The sequence below is a fragment of the Bos taurus genome, chromosome 3, assembly GCF_002263795.3.
Source record: "Bos taurus isolate L1 Dominette 01449 registration number 42190680 breed Hereford chromosome 3, ARS-UCD2.0, whole genome shotgun sequence".
Taxonomy (NCBI): Eukaryota; Metazoa; Chordata; class Mammalia; order Artiodactyla; family Bovidae; genus Bos; species Bos taurus.
Window position 1 is genome coordinate 12,993,150 of NC_037330.1, and position 16,682 is coordinate 13,009,831.

The window sequence follows — 16,682 nt, forward strand, 5'->3', positions numbered from 1 at the left end:
AGGTGAGTGAATTATCTCAAGAGAAATGCCAGGGTTGAGAGTGGCACTCTCGTTTGCTGGGTCAGTTTCAGATGATTGCTCTTGAGGAGGCATGAACATCACTGAATTAACCAGAATAGAGTGGTTAAGGTAAGAAGCTCCTCTGACATGTGTGAACTAGAGAAAACACATGTAAGGGAAAGAACAAGAAGAAGACAGCTGACCCTCTCCTACACCTGATTAAGTTGTCAGCACATTATGAGGCAAAATTGGTGACTGAATTATGCTGGACAAGAAACTCACCAAAACTGAAATACAAATAACATGTTTAGAAATTTCCAAGTATAAATCTAGAAAGGAATCTTGGAGGAGGAAATTTACATCTTAGCATCAAATTAGAAATAGTGTATATATTGGTAAAATTTGACATTTGGAGATGGAGGGAAAATATTGGGAAAAAAATTCAAAGTTGTTTAGGTTATGATGAGATCTCTCTTACTAGTTGCCAAGTATATTTCTAACAGACACAGGTGTTTGTTGTAATATTGCTTTAAAATAGAAGGATAATGTAAATAGTCTAAATGTCCTTGCTTTAATTTTTGAAGTAAGAAATTCAAACTCACAAAAATTCAAGAATACCCTATGAAATATGGATTTGTCTCCACTACCGTTAATAATAACCTTATTATAAATGCATATTGAGTCTTTTTTATTTTATTTTATTTTATTTTTAAACTTTACATAATTGTATTAGTTTTGCCAAATATCAAAATGAATCCATCACAGGTATACATGTGCTCCCCATCCTGAACCCTCCTCCCTCCTCCCTCCCCATACCATCCCTCTGTGTCGTCCCAGTGCACTAGCCTCAAGCATCCAGTATCGTGCATTGAACCTGGACTGGCGTCTCGTTTCATACATGATATTTTACATGTTTCAATGCCATTCTCCCAAATCTTCCCACCCTCTCCCTCTCCCACAGAGTCCATAAGACTGTTCCATACATCAGCGTCACTTTTGCTGTCTCGTACACAGGGTTATTGTTATCATCTTTCTAAATTCCATATATATGTGTTAGTATACTGTATTGGTGTTTTCCTTCTGGCTTACTTCACTCTGTATAATAGGCTCCAGTTTCATCCACCTCATTAGAACTGATTCAAATGTATTCTTTTTAATGGCTGAGTAATACTCCATTGTGTATATGTACCACTGCTTTCTTATCCATTCATCTGCTGATGGACATCTAGGTTGTTTCCATGTCCTGGCTATTATAAACAGTGCTGCGATGAACATTGGGGTACACGTGTCTCTTTCCCTTCTGGTTTCCTCAGTGTGTATGCCCAGCAGTGGGATTGCTGGATCATAAGGCAGTTCTATTTCCAGTTTTTTAAGGAATCTTCACACTGTTCTCCATAGTGGCTGTACTAGTTTGCATTCCCACCAACAGTGTAAGAGGGTTCCCTTTCCTCCACACCCTCTCCAACATTTATTATTTGTAGACTTTTGGATCGCAGCCATTAAGACTGGTGTGAAATGGTACCTCATAGTGGTCTTGATTTGCATTTCTCTGATAATGAGTGATGTTGAGCATCTTTTCATGTGTTTGTTAGCCATCTGTATGTCTTCTTTGGAGAAATGTCTATTTAGTTCTTTGGCCCATTTTTTGATTGGGTCATTTATTTTTCTGGAGTTGAGCTGTAGGAGTTGCTTGTATATTTTTGAGATTAGTTGTTTGTCAGTTGCTTCATTTGCTATTATTTTCTCCCATTCTGAAGGCTGTCTTTTCACCTTGCTGATAGTTTCCTTTGATGTGCAGAAGCTTTTAAGGTTAATTAGGTCCCATTTGTTTATTTTTGCTTTTATTTCCAATATTCTGGGAGGTGGGTCATAGAGGATCCTGCTGTGATGTATGGCAGAGAGTGTTTTGCCTATGTTCTCCTCTAGGAGTTTTATAGTTTCTGGTCTTATGTTTAGATCTTTAATCCATTTTGAGTTTATTTTTGTGTATGGTGTTAGAAAGTGTTCTAGTTTCATTCTTTTATAAGTGGTTGACCAGTTTTCCCAGCACCACTTGTTAAAGAGATTGTCTTTAATCCATTGTATATTCTTGCCTTCTTTGTCAAAGATAAGGTGTCCATATGTGCGTGGATTTATCTCTGGGCTTTCTATTTTGTTCCATTGATCTATATTTCTGTCTTTGTGCCAGTACCATACTGTCTTGATAACTGTGGCTTTGTAGTAGAGCCTGAAGTCTGGTAGGTTGATTCCTCCAGTTCCATTCTTCTTTCTCAAGATTGCTTTGGCTATTCGAGGTTTTTTGTATTTCCATACAAACTGTGAAATTATTTGTTCTAGCTCTGTGAAGAATACTGTTGGTAGCTTGATAGGGATTGCATTGAATCTGTAAATTGCTTTGGGTAGTATACTCATTTTCACTATATTGATTCTTCCAATCCATGAACATGGTATATTTCTCCATCTATTAGTGTCCTCTTTGATTTCTTTCACCAGTGTTTTATAGTTTTCTATATATAGGTCTTTAGTTTCTTTAGGTAGATATATTCCTAAGTATTTTATTCTTTCCGTTGCAATGGTGAATGGAATTATTTCCTTAATTTCTCTTTCTGTTTTCTCATTATTAGTGTATAGGAATGCAAGGGATTTCTGTGTGTTGATTTTATATCCTGCAACTTTACTATAGTCATTGATTAGTTCTAGTAATTTTCTGGTGGAGTCTTTAGGGTTTTCTATGTAGAGGATCATGTCATCTGCAAATAGTGAGAGTTTTACTTCTTCTTTTCCAGTTTGGATTCCTTTTATTTCTTTTTCTGCTCTGATTGCTGTAGCCAAAACTTCCAAAACTATGTTGAATAGTAATGGTGAAAGTGGGCACCCTTTTCTTGTTCCTGACTTTAGAGGAAATGCTTTCAATTTTTCACCATTGAGGATAATGTTTGCTGTGGGTTTGTCATATATAGCTTTTATTATGTTGAGGTATGTTCCTTCTATCCCTGCTTTCTGGAGAGTTTTTATCATAAATGGGTGTTGAATTTTGTCAAAGGCTTTCTCTGCATCTATTGAGATAATCATATGGTTTTTATTTTTCAATTTGTTAATGTGGTGTATTACATTGATTGATTTGCGGATATTGAAGAATCCTTGCATCCCTGGGATAAAGCCCACTTGGTCACGGTGTATGATCTTTTTAATGTGTTGCTGGATTCTGGTTGCTAGAATTTTGTTAAGGATTTTTGCATCTATGTTCATCAGTGATATTGGCCTGTAGTTTTCTTTTTTTTGTGGCATCTTTGTCAGGTTTTGGTATTAGGGTGATGGTGGCCTCATAGAATGAGTTTGGAAGTTTACCTTCCTCTGCAATTTTCTGGAAGAGTTTGAGCAGGATAGGTGTTAGCTCTTCTATAAGTTTTTGGTAGAATTCAGCAGTGAAGCCATCTGGACCTGGGCTTTTGTTGGCTGGAAGATGTCTGATTACAGTTTCAATTTCTGTGCTTGTGATGGGTCTGTTAAGATTTTCTATTTCTTCCTGGTCGAGTTTTGGAAAGTTGTACTTCTCTAAGAATTTGTCCATTTCTTCCACGTTGTCCATTTTATTGGCATATAATTGTTGATCGTAGTGTCTTATGATCCTTTGTATTTCTGTGTTGTCTGTTGTGATCTCTCCATTTTCATTTCTAATTTTATTGATTTGATTTTTCTCCCTTTGTTTCTTGATGAGTCTGGCTAATGGTTTGTCAATTTTATTTATCCTTTCAAAGAACCAGCTTTTGGTTTTGTTGATTTTTGCTATGGTCTCTTTTGTTTCTTTTGCATTTATATCTGCCCTAATTTTAAAGATTTCTTTCCTTCTACTAACCCTGAGGTTCTTAATTTCTTCCTTTTCTAGTTGCTTTAGATGTAGAGTTAGGTTATTTATTTGACTTTTTTCTTGTTTCTTGAGGTGTGCCTGTATTGCTATGAACTTTCCCCTTAGGACTGCTTTTACCATGTCCCACAGGTTTTGGGTTGTTGTGTTTTCATTTTCATTCGTTTCTATGCAAATTTTGATTTCTTTTTTGATTTCTTCTGTGATTTGTTGGTTATTCAGCAGCGTGTTGTTCAGCCTCCATATGTTGGAATTTTTAATCGTTTTTCTCCTGTAATTGAGATCTAATCTTACTGCATTGTGGTCAGAAAAGATGCTTGGAATGATTTCTATTTTTTTGAATTTACCAAGGCTAGCTTTATGGCCCAGGATGTGATCTATCCTGGAGAAGGTTCCATGTGCGCTTGAGAAAAAGGTGAAATTCATTGTTTTGGGATGAATGTCCTATAGATATCAATTAGGTCTAACTGGTCTATTGTATTATTTAAAGTTTGTGTTTCCTTGTTAATTTTCTGTTTAGTTGATCTATCCATAGGTGTGAGTGGGGTATTAAAGTCTCCCACTATTATTGTGTTATTGTTAATTTCTCCTTTCATACTTGTTAGCATTTGTCTTACATATTGTGGTGCTCCCGTGTTGGGTGCATATATGTTTATAATTGTTATATCTTCTTCTTGGATTGATCCTTTGATCATTATGTAGTGACCTTCTTTGTCTCTCTTCACAGCCTTTGTTTTAAAGTCTATTTTATCTGATATGAGTGTTGCTACTCCTGCTTTCTTTTGGTCCCTATTTGCATGGAAAATCTTTTTCCAGCCCTTCACTTTCAGTCTGTATGTGTTCCCTGTTTTGAGGTGGGTCTCTTGTAGACAACATATGTAGGGGTCTTGTTTTTGTATCCATTCAGCCAGTCTTTGTCTTTTGGTTGGGGCATTCAACCCATTTACGTTTAAGGTAATTACTGATAAGTATGATCCCATTGCCATTTACTTTATTGTTTTGGGTTCGAACTTATACACCGTTTTTGTGTTTCCTGTCTAGAGAATATCCTTTAGTATTTGTTGGAGAGCTGGTTTGGTGGTGCAGAATTCTCTCAGCTTTTGCTTGTCTGAAAAGCTTTTGATTTCTCCTTCATACTTGAATGAAATCCTTGCTGGGTACAATAATCTGGGCTGTAGGTTATTTTCTTTCATCATTTTAAGTATGTCTTGCCATTCCCTCCTGGCTTGAAGAGTTTCTATTGAAAGATCAGCTGTTATCCTTATGGGAATTCCTTTGTGTGTTATTTGTTGTTTTTCCCTTGCTGCTTTTAATATTTGTTCTTTGTGTTTGATCTTTGTTAATTTGATTAATATGTGTCTTGGAGTGTTTCGCCTTGGGTTTATCCTGTTTGGGACTCTCTGGGTTTCTTGGACTTGGGTGATTATTTCCTTCCCCATTTTAGGGAAGTTTTCAACTATTGTCTCCTCAAGTATTTTCTCATGGTCTTTCTTTTTGTCTTTTTCTTCTGGGACCCCTATGATTCGAATGTTGTAGTGTTTAATATTGTCCTGGAGGTCTCTGAGATTGTCCTCATTTCTTTTAATTCGTTTTTCTTTTATCCTCTCTGATTCATTTATTTCTACCATTCTATCTTCTACTTCACTAATCCTATCTTCTGCCTCTGTTATTCTACTATTTGTTGCCTCCAGAGTGTTTTTAATTTCATTTATTGCATTATTCATTTTATATTGACTCTCTTTTATTTCTTCTAGGTCCTTGTTAAACCTTTCTTGCATCTTCTCAATCTTAGTCTCCAAGCTATTTATCTGTGATTCCATTTTAATTTCAAGATTTTGGATCAATTTCACTATCATTATTCGGAATTCTTTATCAGGTAGATTCCCCATCTCTTCCTCTTTTGTTTGGTTTGGTGTGCTTTTATCCTGTTCCTTTATCTGCTGGGTATTCCTCTGTCTCTTCATCTTGTTTAAATTGCTGAGTTTGGGGTGTCCTTTCTATATTCTGGCAGTTTGTGGAGTTCTCTTTATTGTGGCGTTTCCTCGCTGTGTGTGAGTTTGTACAGGTGGCTTGTCAAGGTTTCCTGGTTAGGGAAGCTTGTGTCGGTGTTCTGGTGGATGTCCAGTAATGAGTTATGAGATGTCTATGGTTTTGGGGTGACTTTGGGCAGCTTGTATCTTGAAGCTCAGGGCTGTGCTCCTTTGTTGCTGGGGAATTTGCTTGGTATGTCTTGCCCTGGAACTTGTTGGCCCTTGTGTGGTGCTTGGTTTCAGTGTCAGTTTGGAGGCGTTTGATGAGCTCCTGTCAATTAATGTTCCTTGGAGTCAGGAGTTCCCTGGAGTCAGGGTTTTGGACTTAAGCCTTCTGCTTCCATTTATCAGTCTTATTTTTACAGTAGTTTCAAAACTTCTCCTTCTATACAGCACCATTGATAAAACATCTACGTTAAAGCTGAAAAGTTTCTCTACTGTGAGGGTCACTCAGAGAGGTTCACAGTTTTACATGGAGAAGAGAAGAGGGAGGAGGGAGTTAGAGGTGACCCAAATGAGATGAGGTGGAATCAATAGTGGAGAGAGTGGGGTAGCCAGTAGTCACTTCCTTATGTGCACTCCACAACTGGACCACTCAGAGATGTTCACGGAGTTACACAGAGAAGAGAAGAAGGAGGAAGGAGACAGAGGTGGCCAGAGGGATAAAAGGGGGGAATGAAAAGGAGGGAGACAGATCCAGCCAGTAATCAGTTCCCTAAGTGTTCTCCACCATCTGGAACACGCATAAACTCACAGAGTTGGGTAGAATAGAGAGGGGTTAGGGAGGAGACACAGGTGACCTGGTGGAGAAAAAGGAGAGTCCAAAGGGAGAGAGAGCAGTCAAGCCAGTAATCTCGCTCCGTAGTGAAAAATGGGTCCTGAACATTGGGTTCTTAAAGGTGCAAAATTGGTAACAAATACATAAAAGCAAAAATTAAAAATCTAGAGTCGAGTTTGGAATTTCAAAAATACGATGTTAAAGAAAAGAAGAAGGAAAAGAAAGAGAGAAAAAACGAACAAAGAAAAACAAGCAAGGTCACGAAAATTATAAAGAAAATACAGGTACAAAATCGATAACTAATACCAAAAAGCAAAAATTAAAAATCTAGAGTAGAGTTTGGAATTTCAAAAATACAATGTTAAAAAAAAGGAAGAAGAAACATAAAGAGAGAAAACAAACAAACAAAAGCAATGTCGCAAAAATTATAAAGAAAATACAGGTACAAATTTGATATCAAATACCAAAAAGCATAAATTAAAAATCTAGAGTAGAGTTTGGAATTTCAGATATACAATGTTATATAAAAGAAGAAGAGAATGAAACAGAAAAAAAAAAAGTCACAGAAATTATAAAAAAAACTGTAGGTACAAAATTGATAACATATACCAAAAAGCTAAAATTAAAAAACTAGAGTAGAGTTTGGAATTTCAAAAATACAATGTTAAAGAAAAGAAGAAGAAGAAGAAAAAAAACAAGGTCAAAAAATTATAAAATATATATATATGAAGTTTGCTGAAGAAGAAAAAAATAGGGTCTTTTTTTTTTTTTTTTTGCAAAGTAATAGGTTATAAAAGTGAAAATTAAAGGAACAATAGAGGACTTAAAAAAATTTTTTTTAATTAAAAAAGAAGAAAGAAAGAAAGAATGATAGTAAAAATAGTAAAAATATATCTAGGACTTTCTCTGGTTTTGTTGTATGGTGGGTTCAGTTCATTTTTGGCTAGTTCCTTGGTCCGACTTATATTTCTCAAGATCTATAGGCCCCTTCCTATGTAGTCCGTAGTAACCACGGGGTTTTAATCTATTGCCTGTAGCTTCCAAGGCGTTTCCCTCTGTTATAACTTCTTCTGTTTGCTGGTCTCTTCAGTGTCTGGCTTCCGCCCTGACACAAAGTGGACGGTGGGGGAAACTTTTTTTTTTTTTTAGGCTCACTTGTTCAGTCGCGCTGTGGGGAGGGAGGGAGGGATGCTGCAAACAAATAACACTGGCGTGCGCTCGCAGTGCCTCAGCCACACTGGGTCTGCCCCCACTCACGGCGCGTGTAGCCTCCCTGCCCACACTGCTCGGGCTCTAGGTTGTTCCACCGAGAACAATCCGAGGCCGGCCCTGGGCTGCATGTACCTCCCAGGTCCAAGCCGCTCAGGTTCAGGCACTTGGGTAGTCCTCAAAGGCGCAGACTCTGTTGGGCCTGCATTTTGTGCTCTTCCCAGGTCCGAGCAGCTCAGGTGATGAGGTGTTTGGTGAATGCCAATGCTGCGACTTATCATCTCCCCGCCACTCAGTTATCTGGGTGTAAAACCGACGCACCTTCTCAGGCAGATGTTGACCGTCCAGACCCCCAAGCAGTTTTAGCTAGCAAAGAAGCCTGCTTACAGTTTTATAGATAATGTCTCTCTGGGGCTGCGATTGTCCCCTTCCGGCTCTGGCTGCCTGTTACCGGAGGGGGAAGGTCCGCAGCTGACTATCTCTATTCAGTCCTTTGTTCCGTGCGCGGGCCTGGTGGTGTCTTAGGTTGGGGCTGGCTTTTCGCGTGGTAGATATCCCACAGTCTGGTTTGCTAGCCCAAATTATTTCGCTCAGATAGCGCTCAGGGTATTCAGGCCAGATTCTTACTCTGAGCGATGCAGCCCGCGCCCGCGCCTCCCTGCCCAGCCCCTGCTTGCTAATGGCGTATGCAGGCGTCTGCGCTGCTTATCTGCTGGGGGAGTTACCGTAGGGCTCGCAATCTGTGAGTTTTAATTGTTTATTTTTTCTCCCTGTTATGTTGCCCTCTGTGCTTCCAAAGCTCGGCACAGATTCGGCAGTGAGAAGGTTTCCTGGTGTTTGGAAACTTCTCTCTTTTTAAGACTCCCTTCCCGGGACGGAACTCCATCCCTCCCTCTTTTGTCTCTTTTTTTTTTGTCTTTTATATTTTTTCCTACCTCCTTTCGAAGAGTTGGGTTGCTTTTCTGGGTGCCTGATGTCCTCTGCCGGCATTCAGAAGTTGTTTTGTGGAATTTACTCGACGTTTAAATGCTCTTTTGATGAATTTGTGGGGGGGGAAGTGTTCTCCCCGTCCTACTCCTCCGCCATCTTGGCTCCTCCTCCATATTGAGTCTTGAAGTATAAGCTAAGGTTGTATGAGCCATCTTGAACTGCAACTATTAAAATACTGTTTATTTCATGGATATGGATATCTCATATTTTTAGAGATTTTAAAATAGATTTTAACTCCTAGTGTATGACTTTAAAAATGCAATTCACATTTAATAAGCATACATAGTGGTACTGCCTGCTTAAAATCTTTTGTCTTTCACAACCCTGCCATAAAAAGTTTGTAGACTACTCATATAGACTCTATTTCTTTGCCTTCTCTACCTTTTAATGGTTTTGATGATAACCATCCTATTTTCAGTTTTGCTAGTAGTTTTCTATAAATAAATAAAAATGAATTTGAACCTGTTTTTCCTCTTATCATAAATGCTATGCATAGAATGCTATTTCCTTTCCCATATTCAATGAAAACTGACTATGTTTCCTCTCTTTCTGCCAATTCTCAGTTTTGGTTGATATAATTTGAGGTTTTATATACAGTTTATATGGGTTTCCCACATGGCACTAGTAGTAAAGAACCCGCCTGCCAATGCAGGAGACATAACAGACGTGGGTTTGATCCCTGGGTTGAGAAGATCCCTTGGAGGACAGTATGGAACCCATTCCAGTATTCTTGCCTGGAGAATCCCATGGACAGAGGAGCCTGGCAGGCTACAGTCCATAGCGTTTCAAAGAGTCGGACACGACTAAAATGACTTAGTAAGTACAGCACACATACAGTTTATATAGTTACTGAATCTTGTTTATTTTGTGTCTTCTGTTTTCCAAAAATTTAAAAATATTTACATTACAAGTTTGCTTCTCTAGCAGTTTAAGAGTAATGTGCTGAAGCGGGGCCAAGATCAAGTTGTTTTAAGAAAAAAAGGGGGTTCAATGTCAGGATTTCATGTACTAAGACTGGAATTTAATCTAGAAAATCTCAGGAAAGTGGGAGCCAGAGCCATTTCTACTGTTTACATCATTCCCCCTATTTTAAAGCAGTGTTACAGCAAACTTTGGTCTGTCAGAAATACATTCAGCTGCTAGTAAGAGATATAATCATGATGGCCTAAATAAATTGCAATCTTGTTTTTCTCTTGTTTTCAGATAAACTCTATAAGAATCAATGCAAACCAAGCCATGGTAATTCTATGAAGCACCAAGTTCCCAGAGTCCTTATATTTTTCTGTTCATTGATGTGTGGTTTCCATTCTTGGGGGCTTCCCTGGTGGCTCAGATGGTAAAGCATCCGTCTGCAATGCAGGAGACCTGGGTTCGATTCCTGGGTGGGGAGGATCCCCTGGAGAAGGAAATGGCAATCCACTCCAGCACTCTTGCCTGGAAAATCCCACGGATGGAGGAGCCTGATAGCTACAGTCCATGGGGTCGCAAAAAGTCGGACATGACTGAATGACTTCACTTCACTCACTTCCATTCCTGAGGTCACAGGATGGCTGCTGGAGCCCTAACCATCATGTACAAGTTCTGGACATTGCAAAAAAGAGAAGAAGGGATGGGTAAGAGGCTTTTTCTCAAGTCCCACCCAATGACTTCTGCTTGTATCTCATTGCCTTGCCCTGTATTATTAAGAGTTCTGAGAAATGTCCATTTTTAGTTAAGCACGTCACTACCACCAAATATATAGATAGAAAGGATAGAGAGTAGGTAGGCAACTAGGAGTTTCAGCCATAACACCCTTAAACATGATTCTTTGAGCATTTATATGGCTTTACTCCTGTTAAGATAGTTCCCTAGAAGTAGAATTTCAAAATCAAAATGTGCTTCCCCAAAACACTGTGCATGTTTACATTCCCACAAGCAGTGTATGAGAGTTCCCATTTTTCCATAGCCTTGCCAATATTGGCCATTATTAGCTTGATTATCAATTTGATATATGAAAATCGGTATCTTTTTCACTTTTCATTTCCCTGATAACTGGTGAATTTGAGCTTCTTTTTACAAGTTAACTTATTGACTTTTACAAATTGGGGTTTGTCTAGGCAAAATACTCTTTCAACTAAGTCACCCTTCACCCCCTCATCCAAACTACCAAACCAAGACTAGGTTTGTAAAGAGTATTCAGAGCTAGAGATGTGTAGAAAGTTGATTGAGCCTATAAAGATAAGTTCTATGACATAGCGTCTGAAAGGGAAATTGAGTTTTATTCTGGACCATGTGAAATTCTAATGAGGAAGAAAAGGCCAAGGGAGACGCTTGTTAATCAGAGTCATAAGATCTGGGTGAAGAGAGAGACAGAAAAGTGATTGTTTAGGATGTTCTGGGAAGTTGTTGATTCAGTTCCCATACTTGGCTCACAATGAGGGTCTTTATCTGGAGTTACTCCTGATAGCAGTAGAAATGTCTGAGAAGAGGAAGAAATCAGCTCAGTTCCTGCCAAAGGCTTGGTTGACTTATGGTATTACAGACTCATCCAGCCTGAATAGAAAGATACTTTTTTTTTTTTTTTATTTTCTACCCAACATAAAAACCCCACATGTTCTACCAATTAATGACACCCCGTCACTTGTCACTGAATAACTCAAAGATAAAAAATTTGTCTGTTCAGGCACCTCTTGGAATTCACGCTTGCATAACTCATTTGACAACTTATTAAACATGCTCTGAAACTCACTTGTATATCCTAGAATGGTCAAAAGCCCTGCTTGGTCTTCATTTGACCTCTATATCCTCATATATTTGACCTATATTTGACCTCTACATCCTCATAGTCCCTTCCTGGGGCTTTCTCCATTGCTAAATCCCTCCAGATATTTCAGATCCTCCCTTTTTGCATTCCACTGAAATGATCCAGTTGAACCAACCATCTTATTGGACTAATAACTTCACTGAACTTCCGGAGGTTGTCATACAAGGAATTACACTGCATAGCCTCTACCATTTTGTTGACACTCCCCTCGCTGTCTATTTCCTTTCAAAGTCAAGTTCTCCTGACAAGTGACTCTTCCCTTAAAGTGAGGTGACCAGTCTTTTCACTCCGATTGCCTGTCTCATGTCTTCAAGATGCCTTTCTAAATCCTTGAAATTTTGGTGAATAAGATTTTCTCCATCTAATTACAACTTCTTAGAAAAATATTTGTAGCCCCTTGCAAATTTTCTCCTACAAGTTGAGAAAGAAAAAACAAATCACAGTATTTACTTGTGGAACTGGGCTCCTCTGTCCTGTGTAATATCACACTCTCTGCTTTTTATAATGGTTAGAGAAGAACTCTTCTGTGGGAACACTTTCAATAATTCTGTAACTTTTTGGTCTTTTATGTCTCTGGCCCTTTTCTTGAGTACATGAATTAATCAAATATGGCTTTCCCTATCCAACCCAGGTACAAGTCCCACTGCATCAGTAGAATGCTTGGTTCAAACTGGGAAATATGCAACTGTTGTTTGATCGAATCTGGCAGCATTCAGGTTTAGAGAAGATCTTATGCCACTCATCCTGCCTGTTCAGAGTCAGGAACCAGCCTGGTATCATGCTCCTGCTCACTAGAAGAGAGTGGTTCTTTGGTGGGTGTGCTTTCTCTTACAAGAAGAGCAGAGTAGTTTGCCTACAAGGTGTCTTAACTGTAGATCTAAAACTACTCATCACTCTGACTCCCCTCATTTCTTTATCTTAATCTCTGGACTCCCAAGGTGGAGTTTGCTTCTGGTGCAGTCTGAAGCACAATACCCTCTCCTGATTTAGGTGAAACAAGTCAGTAGGATTTTTTTGCCTCCCAGGATCCAGGCAGTACTTTGGTTACACAAATCTACACCATATATATTAGGGCTTCTAGGTACTAAGGGCAGGTGTCATTCCTATGACAACTTCTCTCCTTCATCCCACAAACACAAAAATTAATTAGTGGATACTGTATATGTCAATGCTTCTTACAAATTTGGTCTGAGGCCTCTTCTGTGGTTAGAGGTGGGAGCTCTTTCTTCCACTACATGGAAGGTTGCTTTGTAGAAATCTAGCTTTAGAGGTTCAACATACTTCCATTGGTCTCCAGCTGAACTGATATCGTCCGCCTCCCATCCAACCCAATATTTTATAATATTGCTACCATCTCTTCTTCCTCCTCAAATTGCTCCATCAAGAACAATAATCTGGTGGTCCATCTGGTGAAGTCCAGGCCTCGTCTGGTCTGTAAGATCTTATTATAAATTCTCCTGCTATGCCATGGTCTAGTGAGCAATGCCCTCATCACTTTCATCATCTTACTAAGTAAATCTCTCTAATCTCAACACATGTGTAGAGGCCTCTTCTTCCTCTTGAGCGATATGTGGTCAGAAACCTAATAGGCAAGTCTTTCTGACTGTCAACATTACCAAACATCTGTGAAAATCCTTTCAGACATTGACTTCACAGAGAAAGAGGCATTTGCAGCTTTAAACCCAGGTATGGTCTATAATGCTAGGTACTACAGACTTTCTTTAATCTCTGTCAATTCTATGTCTCCAAAGCCATACTGTGGAATGCCTTCAGTCACAGGCACTACATTTTTTGCTAATGTTTCTTATTTCTGTTAACAGCCTACCTGATGGTTGTTCCCTTAGTTGAAAAATCAGCTTCAGGAAACTCTTTTTCATTAGATGAAACAGGTAGGAAGCCCATGTCAGCCCAGTGTTGGTCACAGGCCTCCTTTCCCTTCCAGGAAAGTTTCCAGTTTCTAAGGAATTGTGGTTCTATTGGATGAACACTAACTTCCAGATTACAGATTCAGGAGTAATTTGTTAGAATTTATTCACTCAATTATGCTCACAAGACAATATTTCAATGTGGGAGAATCAAATGTATCTTATTTAAAATTTAATCATACATAGATATATGCTGTATGCATCTTGTCCCAAGTTCAACAAATGTTAAAACATATTATACCCAGTTATGATGCATTTACCTACAAATACAAAAAGACTTAGAAATCGTGGTGTCTCTTTCCTTATGACAGGGCATAAGGTAAGACAAAATTGCTTTTAACTTTGAGGGGATATATGGATATTCCCTGAATGATTAAACTCCTGGAAACTTTGTCAGAATCATCAATTTTTATGAGATTTATAATCTATTTTTCTTTTGTTTTCTGTTGTATGAAGGCATCTAAGGTAACTTCTACTTCCTTCTCACTACAACAGCAGGATGGAATCCCTATGGTAGATGAGCACAATGGCAGATAAAATGAGATATGATCAGCAGAACAGCTTAGATGCAAAACAACTTAATTCCTGTGGCTGGATGCAAACTGAGCAAGTCCATTCATAGGACACCCAGGAAGCTTTTCTTCAGCAGAACTCAGTGGGCAGCTCTGAGCAGATCATCTGCAGGGACAATAACATTCAACTTTAAGGGATCTGTGTGCTTGAGTGGGCTCCAAAAGCAGCCCAGAGATCAGGGAAGGAACAAATTATTTTGAGCAAATGTTTTATATCTTCCAACAAAAATTAATGAACAGCTGTGAGGAAACAACTCTTGACTTAGTTATATAGGTGATGGAACAGAGAGCAAACACCTCTGCCCTCAAATTGCCTGTAGTCTATTGAGGGAGCAATAATGCTGAAACTAAGGATGCTGGTAGGCGCAACTAGCATTTATGGACAGGATCAGGTATGAAAGGGAAGTTAAAAGAAGAGAGAAGGTCCTTCATACAAGCTTCATCTGTTCACTTTTTAGAAAAGAAATAAGGAAAGCAGGTGTTTTACAGACTGATGAGTTCTGTAGGAGAGCCATCCAGGACCCAGACTCTGGTCTGTACCTCAGAAGACAGTGAATGTGGAAGCTGAAGGGAACATTGTGAGAGGCAGAGGGAGTTGAGGTGGCAGAGGCACCTGGGTCTCCCCATTTCACCCTGGATGGGTATGTGGTAGATGAGAATGCCATCAATAGACAGATTTATGGAACTCATCAGGTCTCATCCACCCAGATCAGATCTTCTCTTCTGTATCATGGAACCATTCAGTTTCCCTTCCAGACCACATGTTCAATGCCTTTTCAGAGAGTTTGCACCTCTAGTGTTTGTAAGCCTTTCCCATCTGCTTTTGTCTGTGTGGCAAATGAACAGTCTTTCTATTTATGGACCATGACTTTTGGGTAGATACTTGTCCATATTTGTTGATCTTTTTCTGCTTTCACTACTACCCCTACTCATTTTACTTTTTAAAATAGCATTTTAAAAACATTATAAAAGGAAAATAAGCTCTGATGAGCAGCATTAATATTTTTGTTACCATTATTGTTGTCCCAAGAACCTCAGTAGGGGCTGGAGGGATAAGGCACTCTGTCCAATCATCACTCCATGGTTCCTTCCCCACATTGCTCCACCCTGTTGGGTCCAGTTCTGGAACTTTTATTTTCATACACTGGCCAGAGTTCCACTGGAGCAGAATGACTGAAGTAAGTGGATCCCTGTGACAACAAGAAAAACATAATATTCACTGAGAGAGTGAGAATGAGAGAAAAGATAGAAAGAAAAGATAGTTGTAAGAGAGGATCTCAGGAAAATTGTCAGTCAGGAAAAACCAAAGTCCTTGTATGGATAATAGGGTGATTAAAAAGTGCATGAAGCTTTTCAACATAGACACAGGGTAGAGGAGGAACAGGAAGACGGCAGAGCACGGTCAAAGGACATCTCAGCTAAATTTAGGAACAGGCAAATGGACGCAGGACTGAAGTGCTCTGGTCACTCTGTAATCACAGTTCTCTGCCTGGCTTGATATAGATAAGGGAAAAGTAGAAAGACAGAAAAAGATGTTGTGTATATTAGTCAGGATACTCCAGAGAAATAGAATCAAAAGACTGTATATAGAGAGATTTATGTTAAGGAATTGGCTTACATTATTATAAAGGCTGGTAAGTCTAAACTTCAGGGTAAATGATCCAGGCTGGAGAACCAGAGATCTGTTGCTGTAGTTCAAATTCAAAGGCTATTAGGGGGGAAGACACAGGGAGGAACCAATGTTACATTACCCTATAGGGAAAGGAGATTAGCTCAGATCAGTAACTGCACAGTTCAGAGAGACAACCCTGCTCTCCTACTCATCTGGAAGAAAATGTTCTCAGATCCTTAGAATCCTCCTTTGAACTACAATCTGCATATTGTTGGAGTAGACTTAGTTATAACTCACACACTGGCAGGGCTGTACACGTGTTTGTGTGTATGTGTGGGTGTGTGTATGTGCGGGTGTGTGTATGTGCAGGTGTGTGTATGTGTGGGTGTATGTATGTGTGGGTGTGTGTATGTGCATGCATGTGTGTATGTTTCTTTTCAGAGGCTAAGGTTTTAGTAAAGTTAGTTTCCTCTAATCTCTGGAAGTCTAACTGCTATAGGTTGAGCTTTCTGGCCAAGCTGGGGAAATTTAAAGTGAGTGAGATCTGAGATACACTTTTGTTCTTTTTGAATTAGTAATTTAGGCAAATAGGAGGCTGCTTTGTTTATATGGGGATAATGATGGTAACAGAAAAAAAGGAGAGAGAAAATATCGTACAATAACAGATAACCTTGCAATATTATCCATGGGCCCAGGTAAACTAGACAAAATTACTCCAGTCTTTCCCATGAAACAAAACACATTTATTGCCAGATTACAGATGTAGTAATAGCTTCTGCTTTCATTTCCTATGGGAAAAAATGATTCATCCCTTTCCCATCAAGCTGTATGTTGTAAAAAAAGGAACTTGATAAGTTGCAATATATTAATGGAGTGGCAAGAGAGCTCTAGAGGATAT

The 16,682-nt window shown here is 39.0% G+C and overlaps 1 protein-coding gene and 1 long non-coding RNA gene across 2 annotated transcripts in view; one reads left to right on the forward strand and one right to left on the reverse strand.

The window, feature by feature from the left end:
• The window catches only part of LOC100849046 (CD48 antigen), a 107,868-nt gene extending 98,869 nt beyond the window's left edge, over nucleotides 1-8,999 (reverse strand). Inside the window, exon 1 of the mRNA XM_059884960.1 lies at nucleotides 8,818-8,999. Coding sequence (XP_059740943.1) covers nucleotides 8,818-8,872 — 55 coding nt within the window. The 5' untranslated portion in view covers nucleotides 8,873-8,999. The remainder of the gene's footprint in view (nucleotides 1-8,817) is intronic.
• The window catches only part of LOC107132121 (uncharacterized), a 35,377-nt gene that overhangs the window by 4,166 nt on the left and 14,529 nt on the right, over nucleotides 1-16,682 (forward strand). The window lies entirely within an intron of this gene.